The sequence below is a fragment of the Emydura macquarii genome, unplaced genomic scaffold (assembly GCF_026122565.2).
Source record: "Emydura macquarii macquarii isolate MOO-44397 ecotype Brisbane River unplaced genomic scaffold, CSIRO-AGI_Emac_v2 contig_201, whole genome shotgun sequence".
NCBI lineage: Eukaryota > Metazoa > Chordata > Testudines > Chelidae > Emydura > Emydura macquarii.
Genome location: NW_027130338.1, coordinates 1,295,221 through 1,319,048, shown reverse-complemented (window position 1 = coordinate 1,319,048; position 23,828 = coordinate 1,295,221). Strand labels below are relative to the sequence as shown.

The 23,828-nt window shown below is 44.8% G+C and overlaps 1 protein-coding gene across 6 annotated transcripts; it reads right to left on the bottom strand.

Annotated features, from left to right (window-relative positions):
* AP3M2 (adaptor related protein complex 3 subunit mu 2) lies at positions 1 to 23,828 on the bottom strand. 6 transcript variants are annotated; one of them, XM_067545526.1, is made up of 11 exons: positions 21,238 to 23,828; positions 20,327 to 20,507; positions 17,222 to 17,356; positions 15,392 to 15,738; positions 10,191 to 10,362; positions 5,693 to 5,830; positions 5,067 to 5,152; positions 4,348 to 4,481; positions 3,231 to 3,438; positions 2,238 to 2,382; positions 1 to 1,725 (listed from the first exon to the last, which is right to left on the bottom strand). In XM_067545526.1, exons 4-11 carry the CDS (start codon positions 15,662 to 15,664, stop codon positions 1,625 to 1,627), a joined length of 1,257 nt encoding a protein of 418 aa, XP_067401627.1. In that variant the 5' UTR covers positions 15,665 to 15,738; positions 17,222 to 17,356; positions 20,327 to 20,507; positions 21,238 to 23,828; the 3' UTR covers positions 1 to 1,624. The 6 variants fall into 6 exon arrangements, with proteins under 6 accessions (XP_067401627.1, XP_067401593.1, XP_067401602.1 ...); XM_067545492.1 differs by having other exon boundaries at positions 17,209 to 17,356; positions 21,238 to 23,698; XM_067545501.1 differs by having other exon boundaries at positions 17,209 to 17,356; positions 20,327 to 20,383; positions 21,238 to 23,698.

Genomic DNA, 23,828 nt, shown 5'->3' with positions numbered 1-23,828 from the left:
AACAGGTAAAATTGACCTTTATTCATACCCTGGTAGAACTGTTACATTTGCATTAAGCATGCTCAGATCCTAGGCCACCCGGCAGCAACATTCGTATCAGTTGCACAGCAATCTGTCATTCCAAAACGAGGCACCACTCACCCATGACAAGTATCCATCACACACAGATCAGAGCAGAGTGCATGTTATCCCACAGCTGGTGTCACTCCTCCTGTCTCACACAAAGAGACTGTGGGTGCTCCGCCAGGGAAGCCTTGCAGGTGCTGTCGTGGTGTGCACAGTAGCCCACAAGGAGGTTCTGCTATCCCAGAAAGAGCATATCATGGGCAACATGGAGCTACGTGCACACTGTCCTCGTATACTTCACTCTGTGCAGCGAGGTGCAGCACAGGCTGGGTTGGGAACACATACAGCATAGTCTCTCGCAGAACAGATGAGAACACAGGCAGAGTCCACCTGCACAGCAGCAGAACAAGGCAGGGAGTGGAATGAGTAATACAGCCAGGAACACCCCATCGATACAGTGACACAGGACCTTAAACAGACATCAGTGAGCAGCAGAACCACCATCGCCATTACTAACAAAAGGCAGAGAGAGGCATCGATTTCCCCTACATGTGGCCAGGACACAGCTCATCCTCTTCATTCAGCAGTCGTTAGGGTTGCCATTAAACAGACGTCACTTCAGACAGAGGCTTAAATAATTGTTATATAGACAACCAGTCCCCATCCCACCAAGAACGGAACCAAGAGACATCCCTCCCCCAAATACGGAGTAGAGAACAGAAGCAGGATCTCATAACAGTAAGCATGTTCAGATATCTTCATTCTTCAGACCTCACAAGGTAATCCCTGCTCCAGGCAGCTCTTGGCAGGGCACCAGGCTAGGTTTAGTTGGGAATTTCCAGTCTATCCTCAGAGGCTCAAGACATGCAATGACCAAGAGAGCTCTGTGCACTAAGACAACCAGATTAACTGTTCCAACTTCCTCTCTACTCCCCTTGTGCACCTTCTCAACAGGCTCCTGCTCTCTCTTTCCCAATTCTGGACAGGAGATGCCTCCATCTCCCTTTGCCCTCTCCAAAGAAATATTCCAAGTGGCCCCTTCTCAGGTGACTAATCCTAACTCTCTTTCCAGTTCTAACAGGAATCACCAGCTAGGGAGAGGAGCAAATTCTAAACCATTAAACTGTGAGTCCATCTTCTTTAACTGAACCCTTTGATCTGCACAGAGAAATGCCAGCCAGCCTAGCAATGCATGGGAGGGGCTCACAAGGGGAGTAGACCTCCAGAGTATCCTTTAGCCAAGCAGAGTGAAAGTGGTAAAAACTGAATTTACAAATCCGAAACCTCAGCCCCAAAGGACTGGAACATTTCTCCTGTTTTCCTTTGCCCCCATCTACGAACTTAAAACTCAGTTAAAGTAAATATCATTCCAGGTCAATCCTGCTCTTCCCTGTGTATGTCAGTCCCAATCCACCTAGTTACTGGCATCCCAGGAGGAACTAAGACAAGGCAAAGGGGTGACACCAAGGGGCTGATAGTGGGCAGAGGCTGAATCTAACAACTGGGTACACAGGAAATGAAAAAGTGCTTGTGGTTCTTCCCTCACTCTTGGGCTCCTTTAAGTTCGGACTTGGAACTTGCCAGCCTTGGTCATGTATTTTATGCCCTTGAAGGGTTTGTACTTCTCCCCATACATATCCAGGCGATTCACCTTCAACCCTAAAACAAATGAAGAGACAATGAGACTTTGGGGGTTGGGGGAAAGCAAGGCAGCTGCAATACTGTCACAGATGGAAGGAAGAGGTCTTGGGAGAGCACAAAAGCTAGAAAGAACATGCAGGCAATACTGGCAAACAGGAAAACAGAAAGAAGACAAAGGGATATAGGCTGCTGGTCACCACCCCCCTCAATGCTGCTAACAGCAGTGTTCACACATGCTGTATGCTTCCCTACAATGCTTTACACGGCTGTACAGGAATGAAGGGGGGGCTCAAGTAAAGGAAACAAAGAGGCTGTTCCACACAGCAGCCAGGAGAGATTGTATGGACAACCCCCTAAGCATACACCAGTGTGTAGTCCAAGTACAAGAGACTATTTTAAATGAAAATCCCAGCTACAACACTTCATGGCCTAATATCCATGCAGGAGCACACCCTGTATGTCAGACATAAGCTCATCCAGTACGTGAAGTACAAGAGGATTGCCCAGATTCCAGGCTGACAGCTACTTACCAGAGATAGCCAGCTGCTGAATTTTAAACTGCAGGTTGATGGTGGGATTCTCATCAGGTTTGGACACACCAGCTTGGAGGCTCATAGTCCCCTTCAAACTCGGCAGCTTCTGAGGGTTTATTTTCCCTACATCCCATGAGAGTAACTTCAAAAGACAAGGAAAGTTTCAGACAGATGGATGTAATGATGGGATGATAATACCCTGCAAAGGACCATCCCATTGATGGTTTTGAGCAAAGGCACATTCAGCCCATCCCAGTATTTGGTTTTCACATTCAAGCCATAGGGAGGATTTAATGCTGCATGGTCAAATGGTGGGTAAAGGTGCATGCCCCCTAGTGGTCAGGATTGGCACTACTGGCGAGACCCCACTTCACTTTCACCCAGTTGGGACATCAAATGTTCCCTGTAAAAAAGGGATCTGAGCAAAGGGACCCAAAAGCAACAAACTTAAAAAAAATAAGTATGTTCCCTTTAATAAGATCTCATGGCGAGGGAATTTGTAATCACAGTTCAAGAGGCACACTCCTTTCCACAGACCTCCAGACTGACCACACAGCATTAAACCCTTCTTGTGGAGCATTACAATCCTGGTAACTTCTGTTCCCATCCCACCCAGGAGTGAGTGACCAAAAAACAGGTGTTTTACTGCAGGCGATAATCCCCAGCTCCACTTCCCTTGCCCATCCCCATTCAGAGGAGCCTGAGCTGATCAGTGTGCATGCAGCACAACAGGCAGAAGTGACGGGTTTTGGCACACTGGACAAGAATTCCTCTCAGTGTAGAACAGGGGGCTCTCTCCAGGTAGGGAAGGCTCTGCTGGGAGTGATGTTCAGGGCCAAACAATTGGAGACAATTCTTACTCACCTTCAGACAACGTGCTCCCTCCAGATCTTAGGAGAAAACTCAGAGAAAGCAGTTTATACAGATACCAAGAGAGCGACCTATGCACATCACCTATGCACAATGTCCCACCGCATCCCTTTCTCTCACCTTTGTAACTGGATCGAAGGTATGCATTCCCTGTGAGGGGGTGAGGCTCATGTTCAAAACCCCTTTTGGCATCTGGCTGGTGACCATCACCCCCTCTACAGTCTTCCCCATAGTCTGCTTGGGCCCTACAGTGATCTCAAAGCGTCCCAATGAGCTGCTGTCACGGAAACTGATGTTGTGTTTAACATAGACTGGAATTGCCACCAAGCTGAAACAAAGGACAAGTCACTGCTATCATAACCTACCTCTCACTTTCACCTTCTGTTCCCACACACACACACACACACACACACACACACACACACACACACACACACACCCCCCGCACAGCCAACACTACAAGACGTTCCTAAGAAGAAAATAAGTGTTGTCCAGTAGCTAAAGCACAGACCAGGAAGTCAGGATATTATCTCAGCTCTGTTAACCACGTCCTTCGGTAGCTCACAACTTTTCTGTACCTCAGTTTCTCACTTCCTTACATTGCAGGTGTGTCAAGGATTAATTATTGTTTGGTACATGCTTTGAGGGTTGGTTGCTGGATTTTCTTGCAAAATGGGACCAGGATGGCAAGTTGCTCTAAGCAAAGGCAGCAGCAATGCCTTGGACTACGTAAATGTGTTTGCAGCTGACACCATCATTTCTGCTTCTTTCTATGTAGTGAAGATTGCTCAACCAAGTCTAACAAACAGCTCTAGTGTCTAGAGACAAAATTTGCAGCTTTTCAGGGTGAAGCTCAAACTGCTGGAATAAAAACTACCAGTTCTATTAAAACAGACAGCAACATTATCAGGTTATGCAATTATTTTGCTTTCTCTTAAGAAGCCTTGAGAGTGTAAGGAATTAAAATGGACTGTTCACTCACTATTGCCTACTTTGTCTCAACTGTAGATTATGCACCCGGCAACGGGACTGAACAGAGTTGGCTTGCAGAACTGAAATTTCAAGATTGTTGCCTCAAAAAGAGTTTAAATTAAAAAATAACACTAGTACTGCTTTCCCAGCTCCTCATTCAGCAAAGGAAGCAAGTGATCCTCTTCTAAAGAATCTTTTTAACTCTAGGCAGGAAGGGACAATAGTCCAGGTTTTGAAAACCCTCAGTCTTAAATTCCCTACTTACTTCTGAGCGCTGACATGATAAGAGAGCAAGCGGAAATTTCCATCTGGCGGGATGAAAGAGAGGATCCGCTCTGATTCCCAACGCTTGAAACGCACACATGGATGGAAGCTGACATCATCCAGTAACCGAGGGTTCTGAAATAAAACTGAGTCAAGAAGTCCAAGAAACCAACACAATTTGTGAAAAGGAATCTGTCTACACTCTATTCTTGCCCCGTGTCCTACCTGAAATGCCTGCAATGTGGCACAAGATACCTTCTCCCATTCTGTTCTGTAGCTGTGTGAAACTGTTTAATATTTGTGATACAGTGGTACCTATAGGGGTGGTTCTTCTATCCTTGTGTATAACAAGCCTATCTAATCAGTCATGTCAAATAACTATCCTGATGTGAACTTATTACAAATGGGCCCCAGGAAAAAGCTGCCTTAGGCAGTGCTACATCTCGGAGCCTAGTCGGCCCACATTGTCATACACTACTTAGCAGACAACACACACACCCCCACCCACCCACCCAAATTTGTAGATGTTTATTGAGATTTTTCATCACATACATTCCTTCTTCCTTTCTCCAGCTGTTATACCTAGAATCTGTCATAGCTAGACCTGGACCCTAGCAGCTGGTGCACCTGGGAGCCAAGTGAAGGCTATTTGATTAAAGAATCCTGTACTTCCTTTATACAGTATCAAGAGGTCCGAACACCCCTTCTCTTGAACTTTACCATGAACGAGAGGGTGAGGTCTGGCATCCCGGTCAATTTAACACAAGCATCAATCACCCCTTGGATTTCAGCAGTAATTGTGGAACCTAAAACAGGAAGTAAAACAGAACAGATTATGGATGGCAAGTGTAGACTTGCCTGAAATTCATTCTGGAGAAGTGAGGAAGACTGCTACACAGAGCAAACAGCCAGAGTAAAAACCAAACCCTACATCAAATTCTCCCACACACTTTAACAACTGAGAGCGACAGCCTTCACCTGCAGTAAATCTACGGGAAGAAGCACTAAGATTAAGGAAATAATTTCAATGACAAAGGTTTCCTTTTACCTTCTATTTTCAGATGTAGAGTTAGTAATAAAGATTTCATAAGGGAGCAGAGGAAAACAAGAGTCTACTCAGTGCCCAAGACAAATCCCAATTATAGCTTGAATCCATTAATACTTTACAGAAACTTAAGAATAAAACAGTACTTCTGAGCTGTCCAGAGTCAGAAGGAAAATGGGAGAAGAGTTCCAAGAGCTTCTAGCACTCCTCCCTCTTCTAAGGAAAATTCACATCCTCTCCCTCTAGGCACTCCCAAAGCAGGCTCTATCAGTGTTAAGTTGAACTGAAAAGACACTCATACCTGATTTGTCAATGATTGCATCTATCTCCTCAATCACATCAAAATATGCCTCGTTATTGGTGTATTTGACCCCCGTCCGTCGCCATGGTACCACTGAGAGCTGTCCAGTAGGGAGCTGGTCACCTACATTGGTGCTTCCTGGAAGGGGTAAGGAGATCAGGATGAACATAAACAGTCAGACAAAGCCCCAGAAGAAGCCCCTGACCTCACCCAAACACAACATTGATTGGTTCCTGAAGACCTCCCTCTCCTTATACAAGAGCACAATCACTTCAATAAAGTCACTCTCCAATGACTCCGTCTGCATTCACCTCACCAAACATTACCTCTCCTTCAACCACTTCCACTAGCCCCTCACATGAGAGGAATAGGAACATGTCTGTGCCTAGGTTAGCCCACCTGAAAACGCCAAGGTCAGGACAGGCTGCAAAAAGGAGAGCAGATTCTCTCAACACTGGTGGTTAACACTGAAGTTAGATTCACCAACCAGTCACAAACAGTGCTCCCGATTCCCCACGTTGGTTATCCAGCAGCTAAGCCAAGAAATTACACAGCACCCTTTATTGCATTTCAATCTCTGGTTCCCAGTCAGCAACTAGGTCCAGTAAAGAGGTAAGTTATTTAAACTCTATTCACTTTACCAAAATGTTCTCCTGATCCCCAAGGGGTCAGTCACAGCACCAGATCAATATGAGTTTGGATCTTACCCAAAATACCACGCTGCCAGCCAATCCTTTAGTAACTAAAACTAAAGGTTTATTATAAAAGAAAAGAAACAAATGAGAAATGTTAAACGATCAGAGCAATCAAACACATACAAATGAATTCAAAGGCCTAAGATTCTTAACAGAACTGTGGAGTTTGCAGGTTTGTACAATTCCTTTGGAGTACATCCACTATGAGGATGGGTCTCAGTGCTTTGTTTCACAGCTTCAGATGTACAGCAGTTAATCCAGAGGCAGGAAGTAGGACTGAATGAAGACAAGATGGATGGAGATGGTGCTGCTGACTTGTATGTCCTTTTGCCTTGTGGCTTGTTTCAAACACAAGCCAACAGCACATGTGCATGGAAAAGCACTTGCAGTCCCCTTACTGTTCACAGGCATGTCTCCACATGTCCCCATGACTCACAGGCATAGACCCTGGCTTCTCTACTTGGGCTCATTGCATGGCTGATGGCCTTTGATTGGCCCTCAATCAGGCTGGACAGTGCTGAGATTAAGACTAATCTATTGGGGACGCCACCCAATAGCACAGCACAAGTTTTACATCCAGAAATCACGCACACAGCTTAAAATACAAAGATGACACACACATAGAGAAGATCTTATATTAAGTAAATCAGAACTTCTCCAATGATAGCATACATGGCATATTTTGCAAGATTTGTTGTCATTTTGCAATATTGATATCAATCATATTATAAATGGTCACCCCTACTCCAGAGAGTGTCACACGCTCCATGCAAAATTGATGCAGAAAGGGGTGTCCCTAGACACAGCTGAATCCATCACAGGAATTTTCTGTTCTTGGTTTTGTGTTATTACAGCTTCTAACATGTTCAAGGGTTTTTCAAAAGATGACACAGTTCTTGGCATTAGCAATAAATTCATTACAAGAGTTAACATTAGCATTAATATTAACAAACATCATGTTTGATAAAAACAGGCTTTTACTTTGTAAGGTTCATTATGGAGGTAACAATGTTCTTGAAATGTTTTATGAACATTACCATGGGTTTGGTTAGATCAATAATGAATTGGACTGGCTCTTGCAGCATAATCCCTGTACGTCCTACATTACCTTGCCAAGTGTCATGTGTCCTCTGTGTTAACAGCTAACATACACACTAGCTTGTTTACTGGTTTTCAAAGGTTCAATTACTCATTTCAGGCTGGATCTGTCTTAAAGAGATACTAACCATTTTCACTAGAATCTCAGAAACAGGGTCCTGATGTCCTTTCATTACCAATTTCTGCTTCCACATGGCATCAGATGTCCACTACGAGACTACAAGACATACCCAAAGTGTCTAGGGGTGAGTTTGCCTACCACCCACTGTATTCTTGAGAGATCAAGTGCACAGTCATTTTGCTCTGCACATGTAGCTACCCAATTTTCTCTCTGAATGAACCTGAGACCCAGACTGTTCACTTAAAAGAATCAGCATGGAGACGTTCATGTTCCAACAACACTGTCTCCCCAATATACTGGCCAAGCATAGCCACTCAGTTATAGGTTTGTTCAAACTCCCTAATAATGTTTATTCCACCTGCAGCATCCTTTAAGGCATCACACTGCATCTTTCTAAAGCCATGTCAAAGGATCCATACACATTTGAAAAACCCTGGCAGTTAGTGAACCAAGTCTCTACCCACCATTGCTTTCTACAGGCAGTGATTCATCCCTACCTAATTCAATCAATTCACTTCCACACCCCTCAATTGCAGCTAACTGCGTGCAAAAGCCACCGTGAGGTTTTATTCCTCCAGTAGCAATTTTAAGCAACAATCTGTTTTCCACAGAAATTTTGTCCTTTCCCTCCTCAGCTAGAGGTTGCTCTAAAGAAACATTCTTCTGAACAACAACAGATTCTTTCTGGGTTTCAGTTAAGTCCAGAACCAAGTCTGAGGCAACTGACATCCTCAATCAGTATAAACTGAGAGGCACATTCTGTCTGCTCCACAAAACAGAAGACTGGAGACAAAGGGCTAGTCTACACTTAAAACTTACAGCAGCACAGCTGTAGCTGTACAACTGCGCCGCTGTAAGAGCACTAGCGTAGCCATGTTATATCAACAGCTCTTCCGCCAACATAATAAAACCACCTAAATGAGCAGCGGTACCTACATCTCCCTCTGACATAGTGCTGACCACAGAAGCGCTTATGATGGCAGAATTTGTGTTTTTTTCACTCCCCTGAGCAACAAATGTTTTGCTGGTGTAAGTGCTAGTGTAGACAAGGCCAAACTCTCCCCCAGCAGATAAACTGCTTTTCTTAACAGACAAACAGTCTGAGATTTCCTCCCCTTGTCAGCCCACGTGGCTGTTCACAGACAAATATTGGGAGATTGGCAATTTGCCTGTTAAAGAAGCCATCCCATCCCCAGCAGACAAACTACTGGAGACAGTTTCTCCCTCAACAGATATAAAAATCTGTATTAAACCTAATGTTATAAAATGATCAAATACAGAGTTTTTGAAGGGAAGAGTTTCTACTTTACTTATCTGAACAGATAAGCCACTATTTTCCACAATCCCAAGGCTAAAGACACTCTCTTCCTTGTCACAGCACACTTAGCTAAACAGACAACTGTTTAGAGTCATGCACCCCCCACTTCACTAATTTCCCTGTCCATTACAAGTAACACAGAAGATTTACATTCATACTCCCTCTGGGGCTGGGTTATGACATCAGCCTGGTTAAACAGTTACCATATCATTATTAAACATACCAAAATTGTTAGAGACTGGACAGATTCTCTCCCAGTCTTCGCTGTTGAGAGGAGCTGGACTTCCAGGATGATTGTTTCTGCTGTTCTTTTATTACTTTGATTTGGAGTTTAATTCTGGAAACTCTTGCCTCAGCTTCCAGTTCCAGCCTTCTGGTGCCTGGGCTCCCTCTTCAGCTTCTTTTTCCAGCTGGCCATGGCTTGCTTCTCTTGCATTTGAAGTTCTGCCATTTTTCTCTCATGCTGAAGATGCAGGCGCTCTGTCTCCAGGCTTGCAGTTTTGATGACTTTATATGATCATGGTTCACTCAGTGTGACTAACTTTAACAGTCTCAGCTCTGGTCTACACTTACCTGGAAATTCGGCAGCAGTCAATGGGAGTTACGCAAGCTACTCAGAATAGCTTGCATAACTCCTGTTGACTGCTGTGCTTTCCTTCTGTGCGCGTCTTCACTGCACTGCAGTTCCCGTCGATACAGCGCTACGCCACTTGAGGGGGTGGATTTACTGCGTCCATTTCCTGATCGATTGAGCGGGTCGACACTGACTGCTCAATTGATTCAGAAAGATCGATCTGACAGCAGTGACTTTGCCGCCATCAGCATAGACATACCCTAGTATCAAATTTTAAATTTGGAACAGCGTGGGGTTCTGATCCAAAACCCAAATGATCTGATTCTGTGGATCCTGCTATGGCTACACCAATGTGACCCATATGTTTGTGCCTAGGGTAGATTCTCTCCCAATCTTTGCTGTTGAGAGGAGCTGGACTTCCAGGATGATATGGATCCCACCAGAGTGCTAGACAGTTCATTGTGGGCAGGTGACTTTTTGGGTAAAAGAATATCCTATGTCTAATGCTAGAACCTGGACGGCCCCAATGCCCTGATGCTAAAGTGGACACCCATACTGCAACAGCTACACTGGAGTTTAGGAGACTGTGGTCAGAACATCAGCTTCTCCTCCTTTCCCAGCATTTGGAATCACTTCAGCAGAAGGATCTTCACAATGACTCACCCCATTACCCACTCCTTGTTCCCCTGTACCTGTAATTGTGTTGACAACAGTTCGCAAGATGGTGGGGGGTTTTATCAGCTCCTTCAGGATATTGGATTCAGTAGCTAATGGGAATCCATTGTCCAGCATCTCCTCCAGCACCTCATAAACCACAACCACGTTGTCCTTGATCACTACCTCCGAACAGACACCGAAATAATCCTGTGTGAAACAGACACCATTACCCAGCATCCCCATTAAGCACATCATACTAGTTAGAGACCAAAAAGTCCTATTAGCCATCTAGTCCATCCCCCTGTCAGTACAGGAAGAAAGTCTTCTTTCCCACTCAAGCTGCTAAATTCCAACAAAACAACATGAGTAGGCCTTGTGGTCTGAGCATAGAACTGGGAGACAAACTGGTCCATTCATCCAACCCATACTTCTTTAACTTGCTGACAAGAACGCTGTGGGAGACTGTATCAAAAGCTTTGCTAAAGTCAAGATATCGCATGACCACCGCTTTCCCCACATCCACATCCCCTCCTGATGCACAGCTATTCCACTTCGTTTTGTTCCTCATATTGTAAAACACATACAAAATTATTATGCTGGTGTAAGTTACTTCTGTTTTTAAAGAAAGTTGGAAGTTATTTATACAATGTATATCTCCAGTATGGGGGCAGGCTGGGGAGAGCTGGAAAACTACAGCCACCTGAATGTGATGCTGTTCCTCTCTACCTGGTATTTGTTTTACAGGGAAACAAATTCACCAACTAACATTTCTCAAGTGCCTCCCTCCCACGTTGCTCATGGTTTTTCACCCCAATGCCATTTCTGATTCTTATATACCAGTCATGGCCAAACTGCAGCTCTTTTACAGTTCAAGTGTGGCTCGCGGAGTCCCCCCACCCCCTTATTCTCTGCTTACCAGATGGGGTGCAGGGAAGGATGGCCAGGGCTTCTGCTCTGCAGGGAGGGGGTTGGGGCTTTAACCCTGCAGGGCGACTCAGCAGGTGCCACCACACAGGGCAGAAGCCCCAAGCCCTAGCAGGCACCGCCCCACAGGGCAGGTTGTGAGTGTCTTGCAGCTCTCAAACTTTTGAAGATTATTGTATGCAGCTCAGAGGGTCAGTACGTTTGGCCACCCCTGTTACGTGCTGCCTAAAAAAACACAAGGTAACTTGAATGGGCTGCTATCCCTAAGCCTTGAGAGAAAAGTCTGGTATTCCAGAATCTGCTGAAGAGCCTGAGAAACAATTCTCTTCTTCGGAAGGACAGAAACCCAGCATACAAACTTGAGAAGTGAGTAAAAGGCGAACCCTGTACTATGAATAATAGAAGATCCCCAACCCAGCATCTGCTTCAGTCACACAGACTCTCAATTACAGCTAGTACAGCTTGGCTATGTTTTTTTCTCTGTTTCTCACTTCCTTCCCCACACGTGTATTTAACAGTATTACAATCTTTTGTCAGAGCATAACAAATCAGGCTCGGAACCTATCAAATCTCACAAGTTTAGCTGCTGGGATGGGAGATCTCCCAAGAAGGAAGTAGTGCTGGTGATTCAGCAGTTTCCTTTGACTGAGCATTAAATCAATGTCACAGCTTGATGCTAGGGGCTGTGTGTGGGTTAAGAGGCTATCTTTCAGTAAAACCAAGCTCTTGACCATGCATGCTTATTAGAAATCCAATGCATTTTTCACAAAACCTAGCATGTTACTAAGCTGTTTTGCCCTAATTCTGATGTGGGTAATGACATTCTGCCTACCTAATCTACTCCCTCATCCCAATAGATGGTTCTTCTTTTCCTGTCCTCAACTGTCACAAAGGACCTGTGTTGTTAAGCAGCTACCATGTGCTATCAAAGAGATGGTTCCATATCAGTATGGGTTAAGTGATTGTATATGCTCATGTATATTTACTTTATCTATACACCGGCAATGTTTTAAACACAAAAGGATGATTCAAATGCCAAGTGTGATCATCTGTGAAGTTTGTGAAGCACTCTGGGATCCTTTGTAATGAAACAAAAAGTATTATAACAACGTATTTGCCCTAGAGGTGGTGGTGGTGCGGCCTTTTTATATATGTAAATACCATCAAGTCTGTCCAGGGCTCTGACACAGCTAGTACGCAGTGAAGTGCATCTGTACTTCTTTTTTGTTCTTTTTGCATTCTCCACATTTTAAGGTTTCACTTAAAAAAACAAAGGTCTGTCTCTAGCAGCTACGGTTGTTGAGACAGTCTTGAACATGTGCCCTGAGTAACTAGTGCAGTGAACCTAAAGCAATAGCTCTGAGAGTATGCTTACATGGTCTGTGGCAGCAAGCCTTCCAGCCCAGGTTGTCAGACACAGGCTTGTGAGGCTGTGCTAAAAATAGCTGTTGTGGACACTGCAGGTCGGGCTGAAGCCTAGGCTCTAAGCCTAGGGAGGGCAGTGCTCTTTACAACCCAAGCTCCAGCTCAAGCCGCAACTTCAAAACGCCATGAACACAGCTATTTCTAGTACAGCGGTGCCAGTCCAGCCTCTCCGCCTGGGCTGGAAGGTGCTGCTGAGGGCTGTGGAGAAGTACCCGAGAGGTATGAACTGCCTCATTCATCTGAATAGAAACTAACCAACATTAACAAAATATTAACTATTTCACTGCTCATCAAAGCCTGTAAAGAAGGGCAAGGGAGCACAGTATGACCAGCTGAATAATCTACTGTGAGTGACAGCTCATTTGACACTGCTGTGAGTGAACTGGAAGGGTACTGCCACTTCTCTCCAGCCCCACAACCAAGGAGGAGTGAAATCCAGAGAATCTAGCAGAGCCTGAGGCCCCCAAAAGGGAGCCAAGCTCAAGCAGCCTCCTGGGGCACATGAGCCTCATGAATGGGAAGCCAAACATGAAGGACCTAGCAGAAGCCATGGGTGTGTTCTCCTTCTGAGGGGGAGCCACGCACAAGTCCACTTAGCATGACTGATCATGTTCTGAACAACCTGCACAATCTACTGTGAATAGCAGCTCAGATTTATTGATTTCATAGATTCCAAGGCCAGAAGGGACCATTATGATCATGTACTCTGACCTCCTGCATAACACAGGCCACAGAACTTCCCAAAAATAATTCCTAGAGCAGATCTTTTAGATAAACATCCAATCTGGATTTAAAAATGGTCAGTGAGGGGAATCCACCACAACCCTTCGTAAATTGTTCCAATGGCTAATTACTGTTAAAATGTTCACCTTACTTTCAATCTGAATTTGTCTAACTTCAATTTTCAGACACTGGATTATGTTATACCTTTCTCCACTAGATTGAAGTGCTCCCCATGCAAATACTTACAGACTGTAATAAAGTTGCATAACTTTTTCATTGTTAACACACAGATTGAGCTCTCTGAGTCTATAATTATAAGGTATGTTCTCTTTTCTTTTAAGTATTTTCGTGGCTCTTCTCTGAATACTCTCCAATTTATCAACACCTCCTCTGGGAAGAGCTTGAAAGACTACCACCAGGTTACATGCTCCACCTACCAGTCTGATCCCTGAATCTACCTAATTTCTGTTCCCATTCACCACCCACAGCTCCTAAGTCTGAATTCACATGTCTGACTATAAGTGCTCAGAAGCAAAGCTCACATGATAGGAGCCTTTAGTCTAATTTCTCTCTTCCGCTTTGAGTCTGGTCATGGGACACCTCAAATTCTGATCACAGGATTCAGGGCTTGCGGGCAGAAAATGATGTCTGCCTTACTTACCCAGACTGCCCGAGGATTCCACTACCACTGTACTCTGAATATTGTTAATGCTCTGGGACAACTTTAACGTGACTAATTCTTCTGTGAAATAAGATTTGTCCTTTAAATTCACTATAGGAAATTCAGAGAAAACAAATCCAAAAAGATAACACTCCATTACATGAAAGAAATACAGTTAGACCCCCAAATTCCTTCTGAGGGAGAAAAGTCCAACTAGAACACTTGAGATTTAAAAAAATTCCACAAAAGGCAGCTCTACTCTGTATGTCTTTTGAAGTTTGTGTGTGAATTTATTACTCACGAAAGCGATAAATGTATGGTACGAGTTACAGCCCATACAATGCCATAAACCTTGTAAATTGATCCTGATGTCCTGTTTTTCTAGTTATCAGTGCAATCCAATCATGACTGGGAATCACCTCCCTGCTGCCCTGGTCCTGATCTTCTCATGAGCAAAGTCACAGTTGTGGGGAACAGACAAAAGAGGAAGCAAGTTACTGGTAACTTAACAGAGTTCCTTTTTTCTCCCTTTTGCTTTTTTTTTTTAAATTAAATATAGCCATAATATCATAATGCTTCAGAACTTTTGTCTGTTTCAGTCCTTCACACTCATTACTTCACTGCCAATATAATCCATACAAAGAATGTCATGGTGAAAAAGAAAAAATATTCAATTACAAAGAAATTGACAAAGTCACCTCCCTTGTGATCCAAGGCAGGATTTAAGTCCCAGATCTGCAGATGAAATTATACTGAGTTGACTCTCAGCACTATATAATACCCTTTTCCCACCTTGCAGAAGACCCAGTGAACCGCACATTATTAGATTAGGATTATTTTGTTGAATTAATGGAAATTTGTTGTACATGATCTCAAATGTCTGTTTGCAGGTACAATTCAAGTTCTTCACTTTGATTTACTGTAGTAAAAAGCACTAAATGGCTGGGTTAGTGAAGCATCCATGCTCTCCTGTACATCTCCAGAGTTGAGATCAGCTAGTGTGCTTGAGTTAACTGTCCCCAGTTTTATACATCAGGAGGCAGGACATTCTCAGAGGCAAGTTTTGGATTTGAAAGAGCACAAGCATGTTGACTTTTAGGGAATAGTGTGAAATCCATCTCTTTTGACAGGCTTTTATCTTGGTGAAGTGGGGTGCAGATGCACTGAATGAAACTTGCCTTTGTCTGAATTTTTGCTGATAAAACTGATCTGTTGTGTTCAGTTGCGTACATTAATTCAAGGGATTGTAGTTGAGCACATTAAACAACTAAACAGCAGAGATCTAACTTATAAATTCATTTTTGTTTGAGCTGCATAAGCCAGGCAAAGTACGCTAAGGCCCCCTAGCAGAGAAAGGACACTGCTGCACGAAAGCTCACTGTAGCAGTTCCTACTGAACAACAGAGTATTGTTGTAAGGCAATCTTTGCTACTATTGTGAGTGTGAGTGCCCCAGTGATTGATAAATAAGAAACATCATGACAAAATATCCTGCTTTTCTCACCTGGAAAGTGTCCACAACTCGATGCAAGAATTCAATGACAAACAGGGGCGGCACTTCTGTCTGAATCACTGCCACGAAAAAGATCTTATGTCGATATACACTCAGGAGATAGTGGTGAGGTGTGGGGATCACAGGAGGTACATTTTCTGCCTCTGTAGCCCTCTCCTGTGCCTCAAAAAAATAGTCACAAACAGAGCGGCTGACGACACTTTTCCAGTGCTTCTCCAGAAAAATATCCCCCGAGGAGTTGATCAGGAAAAGGCTGTGAATCATGGTTGAATCCAAGAAGTGCAAGTGCTGGAAAGACTTGGCCTACCCAACAGGGCCTGTTCTGCAGCAGTCTGATCCTAGAAAACAAAATGGTGCGTTCAAGAGTTCATCGCTGACCGACTTCATTTCACAGACAGTAACAACACGCACACGCTTGAATGCTGTAGTCGGACTGTGCGGGCTGCCAGGCACGCTGCAGCTTTGCCGGCCCAGGTGTGTCGGCGGGGTGCTTCCCCACAGGTGAGGTATGCCAAGGGACCGGGCCTACCTGCGCCGCTGCCAGAGCCGCTCCCGCTGCCCGGCTCCCCGCTCTACGGCAGCGGACAGCGCTCGCCCAGCAAAGCGCCTCGCGGCCCGGCCCTGCCCTGCCCTGCCCGGCCGGAGCGAGTCTGTACCGAGCTCCGCGCTCCGCCCGCCCCCCTTCGGCCAGCCGGCCGGGGGACCGCCCGGGTTTACAGCCTGCGAGCGGCGCACAGCCCCTCCCGCCCCGGGAGCGCCCGCACACCCGAGCTGCGCGGAGGGCGGGCTGCACCGGGCTGCGCGGAGGGGGGGGGGGGCCGGCCAGGCTCGGGGGGGGGGGGTTACGGTCACAGCCGGGGGGGGGGGGGGCCGGCCAGGCTCGGGGGGGGGTTACCATGGTCACAGCCGGGGGGGGCCAGGCTCGGGGGGGGGGGGGTTACCATGGTCACAGCCGGGGGGGGGGCCGCGTTCGGGGGGTGGGTTACCATGGTCACAGCCGGGGGGGGGCCGCGTTCGGGGGGTGGGTTACCATGGTCACAGCCGGGGGGGGCCCGCAGGGCGGCTGTGTGGCGTTACCCGGGACGGGGTCACGTGGCCAAACCCCCCCCCGGGCTCGGCGGGGCCGCATAGCGCCACTCACCTCCCAGCCCCGCGCAGCTGCCGCCTCCGCTCGGTCCTCGGGCCGGGCCCGCCCCGCCGAACGGTCGCGGCAGACACTTGACCCCGCCCCCGACGCGCCGCATCGGTGACACCGCCCGGACTCTGATTGGGCGACGTGCTCCCACATTTACGACTGATTGGTTGCGTAAAGGCAAATTGGTGACAAGAACGACCGGCCAACCGTGCTGGGCTCTGATTGGTGCAGCCCCGAGGCTGTGAGTGGTGCAAATTCAAGGACCCGCCCAGCAATGCCCCGCCCCTGGCTCAGCCGGCACTCCGCCGCCAAACCGACAGAGGGCGCGCCAGAGCCTGCGTGCTGGCCTGCAGGGCCCAGGCGCACCCGCGCCCCCCCCCGCGTTTGTGCACCACGTGGGCCTGGTTGCTGAGAGCGCAGCACTGCCTCCCCTGCCAGCCAGCACACCCCAGCAGAGCGCCCCCTCCTGGGCGCTCTGGGGGGGACAGGCCGGCTCTCCCGCGGGCGGCAGCGCCGATCACCCTGCACAGGGTCCCGATCCGGTCTCTGGCCAGCAGCGCCATGCACGGCCTGCAGGAGATGAACAGGCATTCCGCATCGCCCAGTATGCACAACTCCAACGCTGCACAGTCACCACTCAACAACACCCGCGCAGCCCCATTTTTAAAATCACCTGCTTCCTTCACCTCCTTCGGCACCTCTTGTGTGTGGCTCAGCTCATGAGTCCGGGCTTCTGGCTGCAAGGAGGGAATGCGATGTGTTTTCCAAAGGTAAATGGACACCAAGAGTCTCACCTCCTCACAGGCCTCCAGGAGCTGGGGCTTTAAGAACAAGTATCAGACGAGTCACTAACGATGGAATTTACTGTAGTAGGTAGAGGGCTCAGTCACAGCCCTGCCCTACGCTGCTGGCTGCGGTAAGCACATGGAGAGCTCTGTCCATCTCAAAGCTTGTCTCTCTCCCTTATAGAAGAGATTACCTCACCCACCTTGTCTCTAATAATCACACATAGAAGTGACAGCCCCAGCCCCCAAAAGCTTACAGTCTTGGTTTGTGAAAAGAGGCAACAGCTAGAAAGGCTACACAGAAATAACCTCACCTTGTTCTGGTTATCAGACCATCTTCCCTGCAGGGAGGTGGGTGAGCTACTCACAGAGACGAGCAGCACAATAGGAGAGAAACCCAGTAACAAACTCATAGTGGGTCACACAAACTGGCTCTCCTTCCTCTCACCCCCATTTCTCTCGGTGGGTGTCTGGCTGGCCGGCCAGCTGCTTGTTCCCACCTCTCCGATTCTATATTTCTTATAGTTCCACATTATTTAGGCCTTGTTTTCTCCTGTAGTGCTTGGATCTGGAGAGCTCCCCAAAAACGTGTTTCCTCCTGCTCAAGGAATATAGCAGATACTGTTTCATTAACACTACCAAGAACATTTGTTGTTCCTCCCTCAAATAGTTTCTAACAACACTCAGGTCTGGGAAGAGAAACATGCTGTTGCTTTCAGACAGGATTTCCTGTTGTTCCAATTTTAGCAGCATGTCTCTGTTTCTTCAAGTCTGCCAAAAGCTAAAATAAAAACACCCCCATTATTTCTAGTGTCAGTGTTTTCTCTCATCCATAATGATTCGGGGTATGGAACAGCATCCATATGAGGAGAGATTAATAAGACTGACTTTTCAGCTTGGAAAAAGATATGACTAAGCAGGGATATGATAAAGGTCTATAAAATAATGAGTGGTGTGGAGAAGGTAAATAAGGAAGTGTTATTTACTCCTCATAACACAAGAACTAGGGGTCACCCAATTAAATTAATAGGCAGTACGTTTAATATGAAAAAAATATTTCTTCACACAAAACAGAGTAAACCTGTGGAACTCTTTGCCAGAGGATGCTGTGAAGGCCAAGATTATAGCATGGTTCCAAAAAGAACAAGATAAATTCATGAAAGATAGCTCCATCAATGGCTATTAGCCAGGATGGGCAGGGATGCAAAACCATGCTCTGAAGTGTCCCTAGCCTCTGTTTGCCAGAAGCTGGGAATGGGCAACAGGGGATGGATCACTTGATGATTACCTATTCTGCTCATTCCTTCTGAAACAGCTGGCACTGGCCACTGTCGGAGGACAGTATACTGGGCTAGATGGATGATTGGTCTGACCCAGTATGGTCATTTTTATGTTCTTATTCTGATCATTCTTATGATCTTATTCTTATGATCATATTCTGAAACATCTCATCAAAAACAGTTTTTCCCCCCACATAAGCTTTCAATTGTCATGATCACTTTCCATAGGTTACACACCACATAGGAGAAAAGCAGGGAAACAACACACATGCACAGTTATAGGTACACTGCAATACAGTCTTCTTCTTGGCACCCCTACACAGATTACAGGCCTAGCTGACTTCAGGAGAGTTCAGCTACATAAGCCATCTCTACTCCTTCTATACAGAAAGAGAGCTTGGAGCCCAAACAAGTGTAACATTAAGACAGGGAATTTTTCAAGTTAAAAATTGGCCAGTAATTGAAGAAAGGGCAGAAAACTATCACAGGTGTCTGATGGGAGATAGTAAATAACAGGGCCACTATATCTCACTTCTACATCTGTTTCTCAAGTAAGTTAGGGTGAGATCTTTGCTCCAACCCTTTCATGGTGTCCAGGACAGCAAAAATGGGTCCTAAAAGGTCTATAATTGACTGGGGGATGATTTCCTGCAAAGTTATGAATACCTTGGAAATAGAGGTTGTTCCTAACTCTGAAATGTTTCAAACTGTGAACAAAACATTATGGTTGTTCTTTCTAAAGTTTACAACTTAACATTAACTTAATATGGCTTTGAAACTTTACTATGGTAAAGAAGACTGCTGCTTTAACCATCTTAATTTAAATGAAACAAGCACAGAAACAGTTTCCTTACCTTGTCAAATCTTTTTAAACTTTCCCTTTATCTTTTTAGTAGTTTATGTTTAACATAGTAATGTAGTGTATTTGCTTTTTTTTTTTTTTTTTTTTTTTTTTTTTGGGGGGGGGGGAGGGAGGTTTCTGCTGCTGTCTGATTGCGTACTTCTGGTTCCAAATAAGTCATCACTGATAAAGTTTGCAGGTTACACAAGAATTATGGAGAAGTAAATAATGAAGAGGATAAGTTACTGATGCAGAGTGATATGGTAAGGCGCAAAGAAACAATATGCATTTCAATATGGCTATATGTAAATGCATACATCTAGATCGAGGAACAAAGAATGTAGGCCATTCTTACAGGATGGGGGACTCTACCCTGGGAAGCAGTGTCTGTGTCTCTGAAAAAGATTTGGCAGTGGGGTGAGGTTGGATAATCAGCTGACCATGAGCTCTCAGTGCAACCCTGTGGCAAAAAGGGCTAATGCAATCATTGGATCCAGGAACAAGGGAGTCTCCTGTAGGGGAAGAGAGGTTATTTCACCTCTGTGTTTGACACACTGGTGTGACCACTGCTGGAATATTATGTCCAGTTCTGATGTCCACAGTTCAAAAAGAATATTGATAGATTGGAGAGGGTTCAGAGAAGAGTCTGGACAATAATTAAATCGGGGCAGTTCTCTGGTCTGTGTCATACAGGAGGCCAGACTAGATAAACACAATGGTCTCTTCTGACCTTGGAATCTATGAGGCATGTGGTTGACTGGTCAGTTCGTAACTCTGGTGTTTGTAACTCTGAGGCTGTACTGTACTAAAGTTAGACATTTTTAAATCAGCAGATCCAAATAACTTGCATTCAAGAGTTTTTAAAAAGGTGGCAGAGGAACTTACTGGACTGTTAATGTTGATCTTCAACAAGTCTTGGAGCACTGGGGAATTTTCTGAAGACTGGAAAGAGCAAACGTGCCAGTTTTTAAAAAGGATAAATGGGATGAGCTGGGTAATAATAGGTCTGTCAGCGTGACGTCATTCCTGGACAAGATAATGAAGTAGCTGACACAGGACTCCATTACTACAGAATTAAAGGAGGGTACTGTAATTAATGCAAATCAACATGGATTTATGGAAAACGGATCCTGTCAAACTAACTTGTATCTTTTTTTGATGAGATTATAAGTTTGGTTGATAAAAGTAATAGTATTGATGTACTATACTCAAATTTCTGTAAAATGTTTGACTTGGTACCATTTAACATTTTAATTAAAAAAACTAGAATGATATAACATTAACATAGCACACATCAAATGGATTAAAAACTAGCTAACTGATAGGTCTCCAAATGTAATTGTAAATGGGGAATCAAAATCAAGCAGGTGTTTTTCCATTGGGGTCCCACAGGGATTGGTTTTCGATCCTGCACAATGTAACATTTTTATCAATGACCAGATATTGACATTCTTATTATCACTGATAAAGCTTCCACATGACTCTAAAATTGGGGGAGTGGGCAGGTCACTGCTTCAGAGTGAGCTGGATTGCTTGACAAACAGAGCGCAAGCATGCAATGTGCATTTTAATATGGATGAATATAAATGCACATATCTAGGAACAAGGACTGTAGGCCATATTTACAGAAAGGGAGACTCTATTCCGGGAAGCAGTAACTCTGAAAAAGATTTGGGTGGTGGTGGATAATCTGCTGAACGTGAGCTCCTTGTGCAACTCTGTGGTTAAAAGGGTTAATGTGACCCTGGGATACATACACAGGAAAATCTTGAGCAGGAGCAGAGAGATTATTTTACCTCTGTATTTGGCACTGGTGCAACTGCTGCTGGAATCCTGTGTCCAGTTCTGGTGTCCACAATTCAAGAAGGATTTTGATAAACAGGAGAGGGTTCAGAGAAGAGCCACAAGAATGATTAAAGTATTAGAAAAAACTCTTTGTAGTGACAGACTCAAAATAGTTCCAACTATTTAGTTTAACAAAGAGACGGTTAAGGGGTGACTTGATTACAGTCTATTAGTATCTACATAGAAAGAATGGGCTCTTCAATCTAGCTAAGAAAGATATAACATTACACAGTGGCTGGAAGTTGAAGCTAAGATAAATTCCTGGGGGGAAATGAGGTGTACATTTTTGACAGTGAGGGTAATATTGGAACAATTTACCAAGAGTTGTGGTGGATTCTCCAGCCACTGACTATTTTTAAATCAAGCTTGGATGTTTTTCTAAATGATCTGTTCTAGGAATTTGGGGTGGGGGTGGGGAGTTCTATGGCCTTTGTTATACAGGAGATCAGATTTGATGATCACAGTGCTCTCTTCTGGCCTTTGAGTCTATGACTCTATGATATACAATGCAGCACTGATAGCACCCCATTTATATGGGTATGAAACATGGGCAGTTTACTGCAAACACATTAAGCAACTGGTAAAATTTCATGTGCTATATATGCTCTATTCTAAAAGTTCCCCAGTGAGACAAAGTCTCAAACATTAACATCATTGAAAAAGCAAAAACAACCAACAACAAGGCAATGTAATCAAACTTCAGTTTAGACAGACAGTCATATTATCAGAATGGACAATGACAGACTCTCAAAAAAAGTTTTCTATGGTGAACTGAAATTCAGAAAGTGCAGATGGGGTGGTCAGTGAAAACCCTTCAAAGACACACTTCAGCAGAATCTCATCTCAGGCACCCTGGCTATTGATAGCTTTAAAAACAGCCACAGACAGATCTGAATGGAGAGCAACTGTCCGTAAAGGTTGTAAACTCCTTGAGGAAGACAGGTGTGAAACATCAGTCTAAAAGAGAGCCAAGCAGCAGGCCTGCACAGTCCTGTGTGATATCTGTTTGTGATCTTGCTCTTCATGGATTGGGCTATACAGCCACATAAGAACACACATGATGCCATGACATCAGTGTGAGATACAACAGTCATCTACTGATTCTTTAGTTAGTTTTAATTACTAAGATAAATTCAGAGTAACTTAAATAATGGGAGAATGTAAAACTTTTAGTAACATAGGTCTATGGAAAGAAACTCAAACAGGTTTTAAACTTAGGGTCCATGAGCCAGATATGGTCTGTTTCTGTTATTTATTCAGCCTACGTGAGACTTCAGATTTTGCAGAACGCAAGTTTTAAATTGAAAGAAGCGTATCTCTAGCTCTTATTGTGAAGAAAATCTTAAAAATATGAAGCATGTGTAGCCTATATATAACTGAGACAGAGCAGTCTTCCTGTATCTGTACATAGCCTGAAATAACAGCTCTAAAAGAGATGAGAACTCCTAGTAATCTGATTGGGATGCAATTTTTGAAACACACATCATAAGCAATATTTTACAATAATAAATGTACATTACTGAGTACATAACTTGTATGGTTACTTCCACTTAGTCCACAAATCAGTGAATCGCGTGCACAAAAAGCCAAATAAATTTAAAAAGCAATTTGCCTTCTCGACAGAATTCATTTGGCACCTTTACTGTAAATAACTTAATATGCTGTACACCATAACACAGAAGGCAGTAACAGTGAGCCCTTGTAGTTTCCCCCATCATAATGCAGCACTGAAGGCATTAACAAACCTTGGTCTCTTGACAGGCACACTGGGCAAGCCCACCTTCCTCCATCAGAGGTAAGTAGGGTGAAAATTTTTAAGTAAATAAGTTATTTGACAAAACAACAAACAAGTTATTTGCAGTTTTGATTGAGCTTAAACCATTCACGAATTTGACCCATTAGTTTGGGCCAGCTTCAGAAAAGTGAGAGAGAGCATGCCTGTCCATCTGTCAGCCCAGCAGATAGGGTACTTACCTGGGATGTGGATTCAAGTCCCTCCTCTAAAACAAGTGGAGAGAAGATTTGAATCCACAGTTCCTACCTCCCAGCGACTGCCTTAATCACCAGGAAACAGAGTCATTTTAGAATCATAGAAGATTAGGGATGGAAGGGACCTCAGGAGGTTATCTAGTCCAACCCCCTGCTCAAAGCAGGATCAACCCCAACTAAATCATCCCAACCAGCCAGGGCTTTCTCAAGCCAGACCTTAAAAACCTCTAAGGAAGGATTTTCACTCACTCCCTCCCTCTTTGATGCAATTAATATTTAAGTATTTATACAAAGTAGAACACCTTCAACAGGAGAGATTGAGAGTGACCCATCCCAGATTGTCTATAGCCCGATGGTTAGGATGTTCACTTAGGTCTTGTCTACACTACAAACATTTCTTGACATAAGATATGTCGATTTTCAGCCACCAGTGGCTGATGTCCACACTGCTTCCTTGGGTCGGTGGAGTGCATCCTACCATTTCCACTGACTTAAGGAGCAGTGTGGGGACATGAGAGACCTCTCTCTCTGCTCCCTGCCAGGAGCCCAGAGG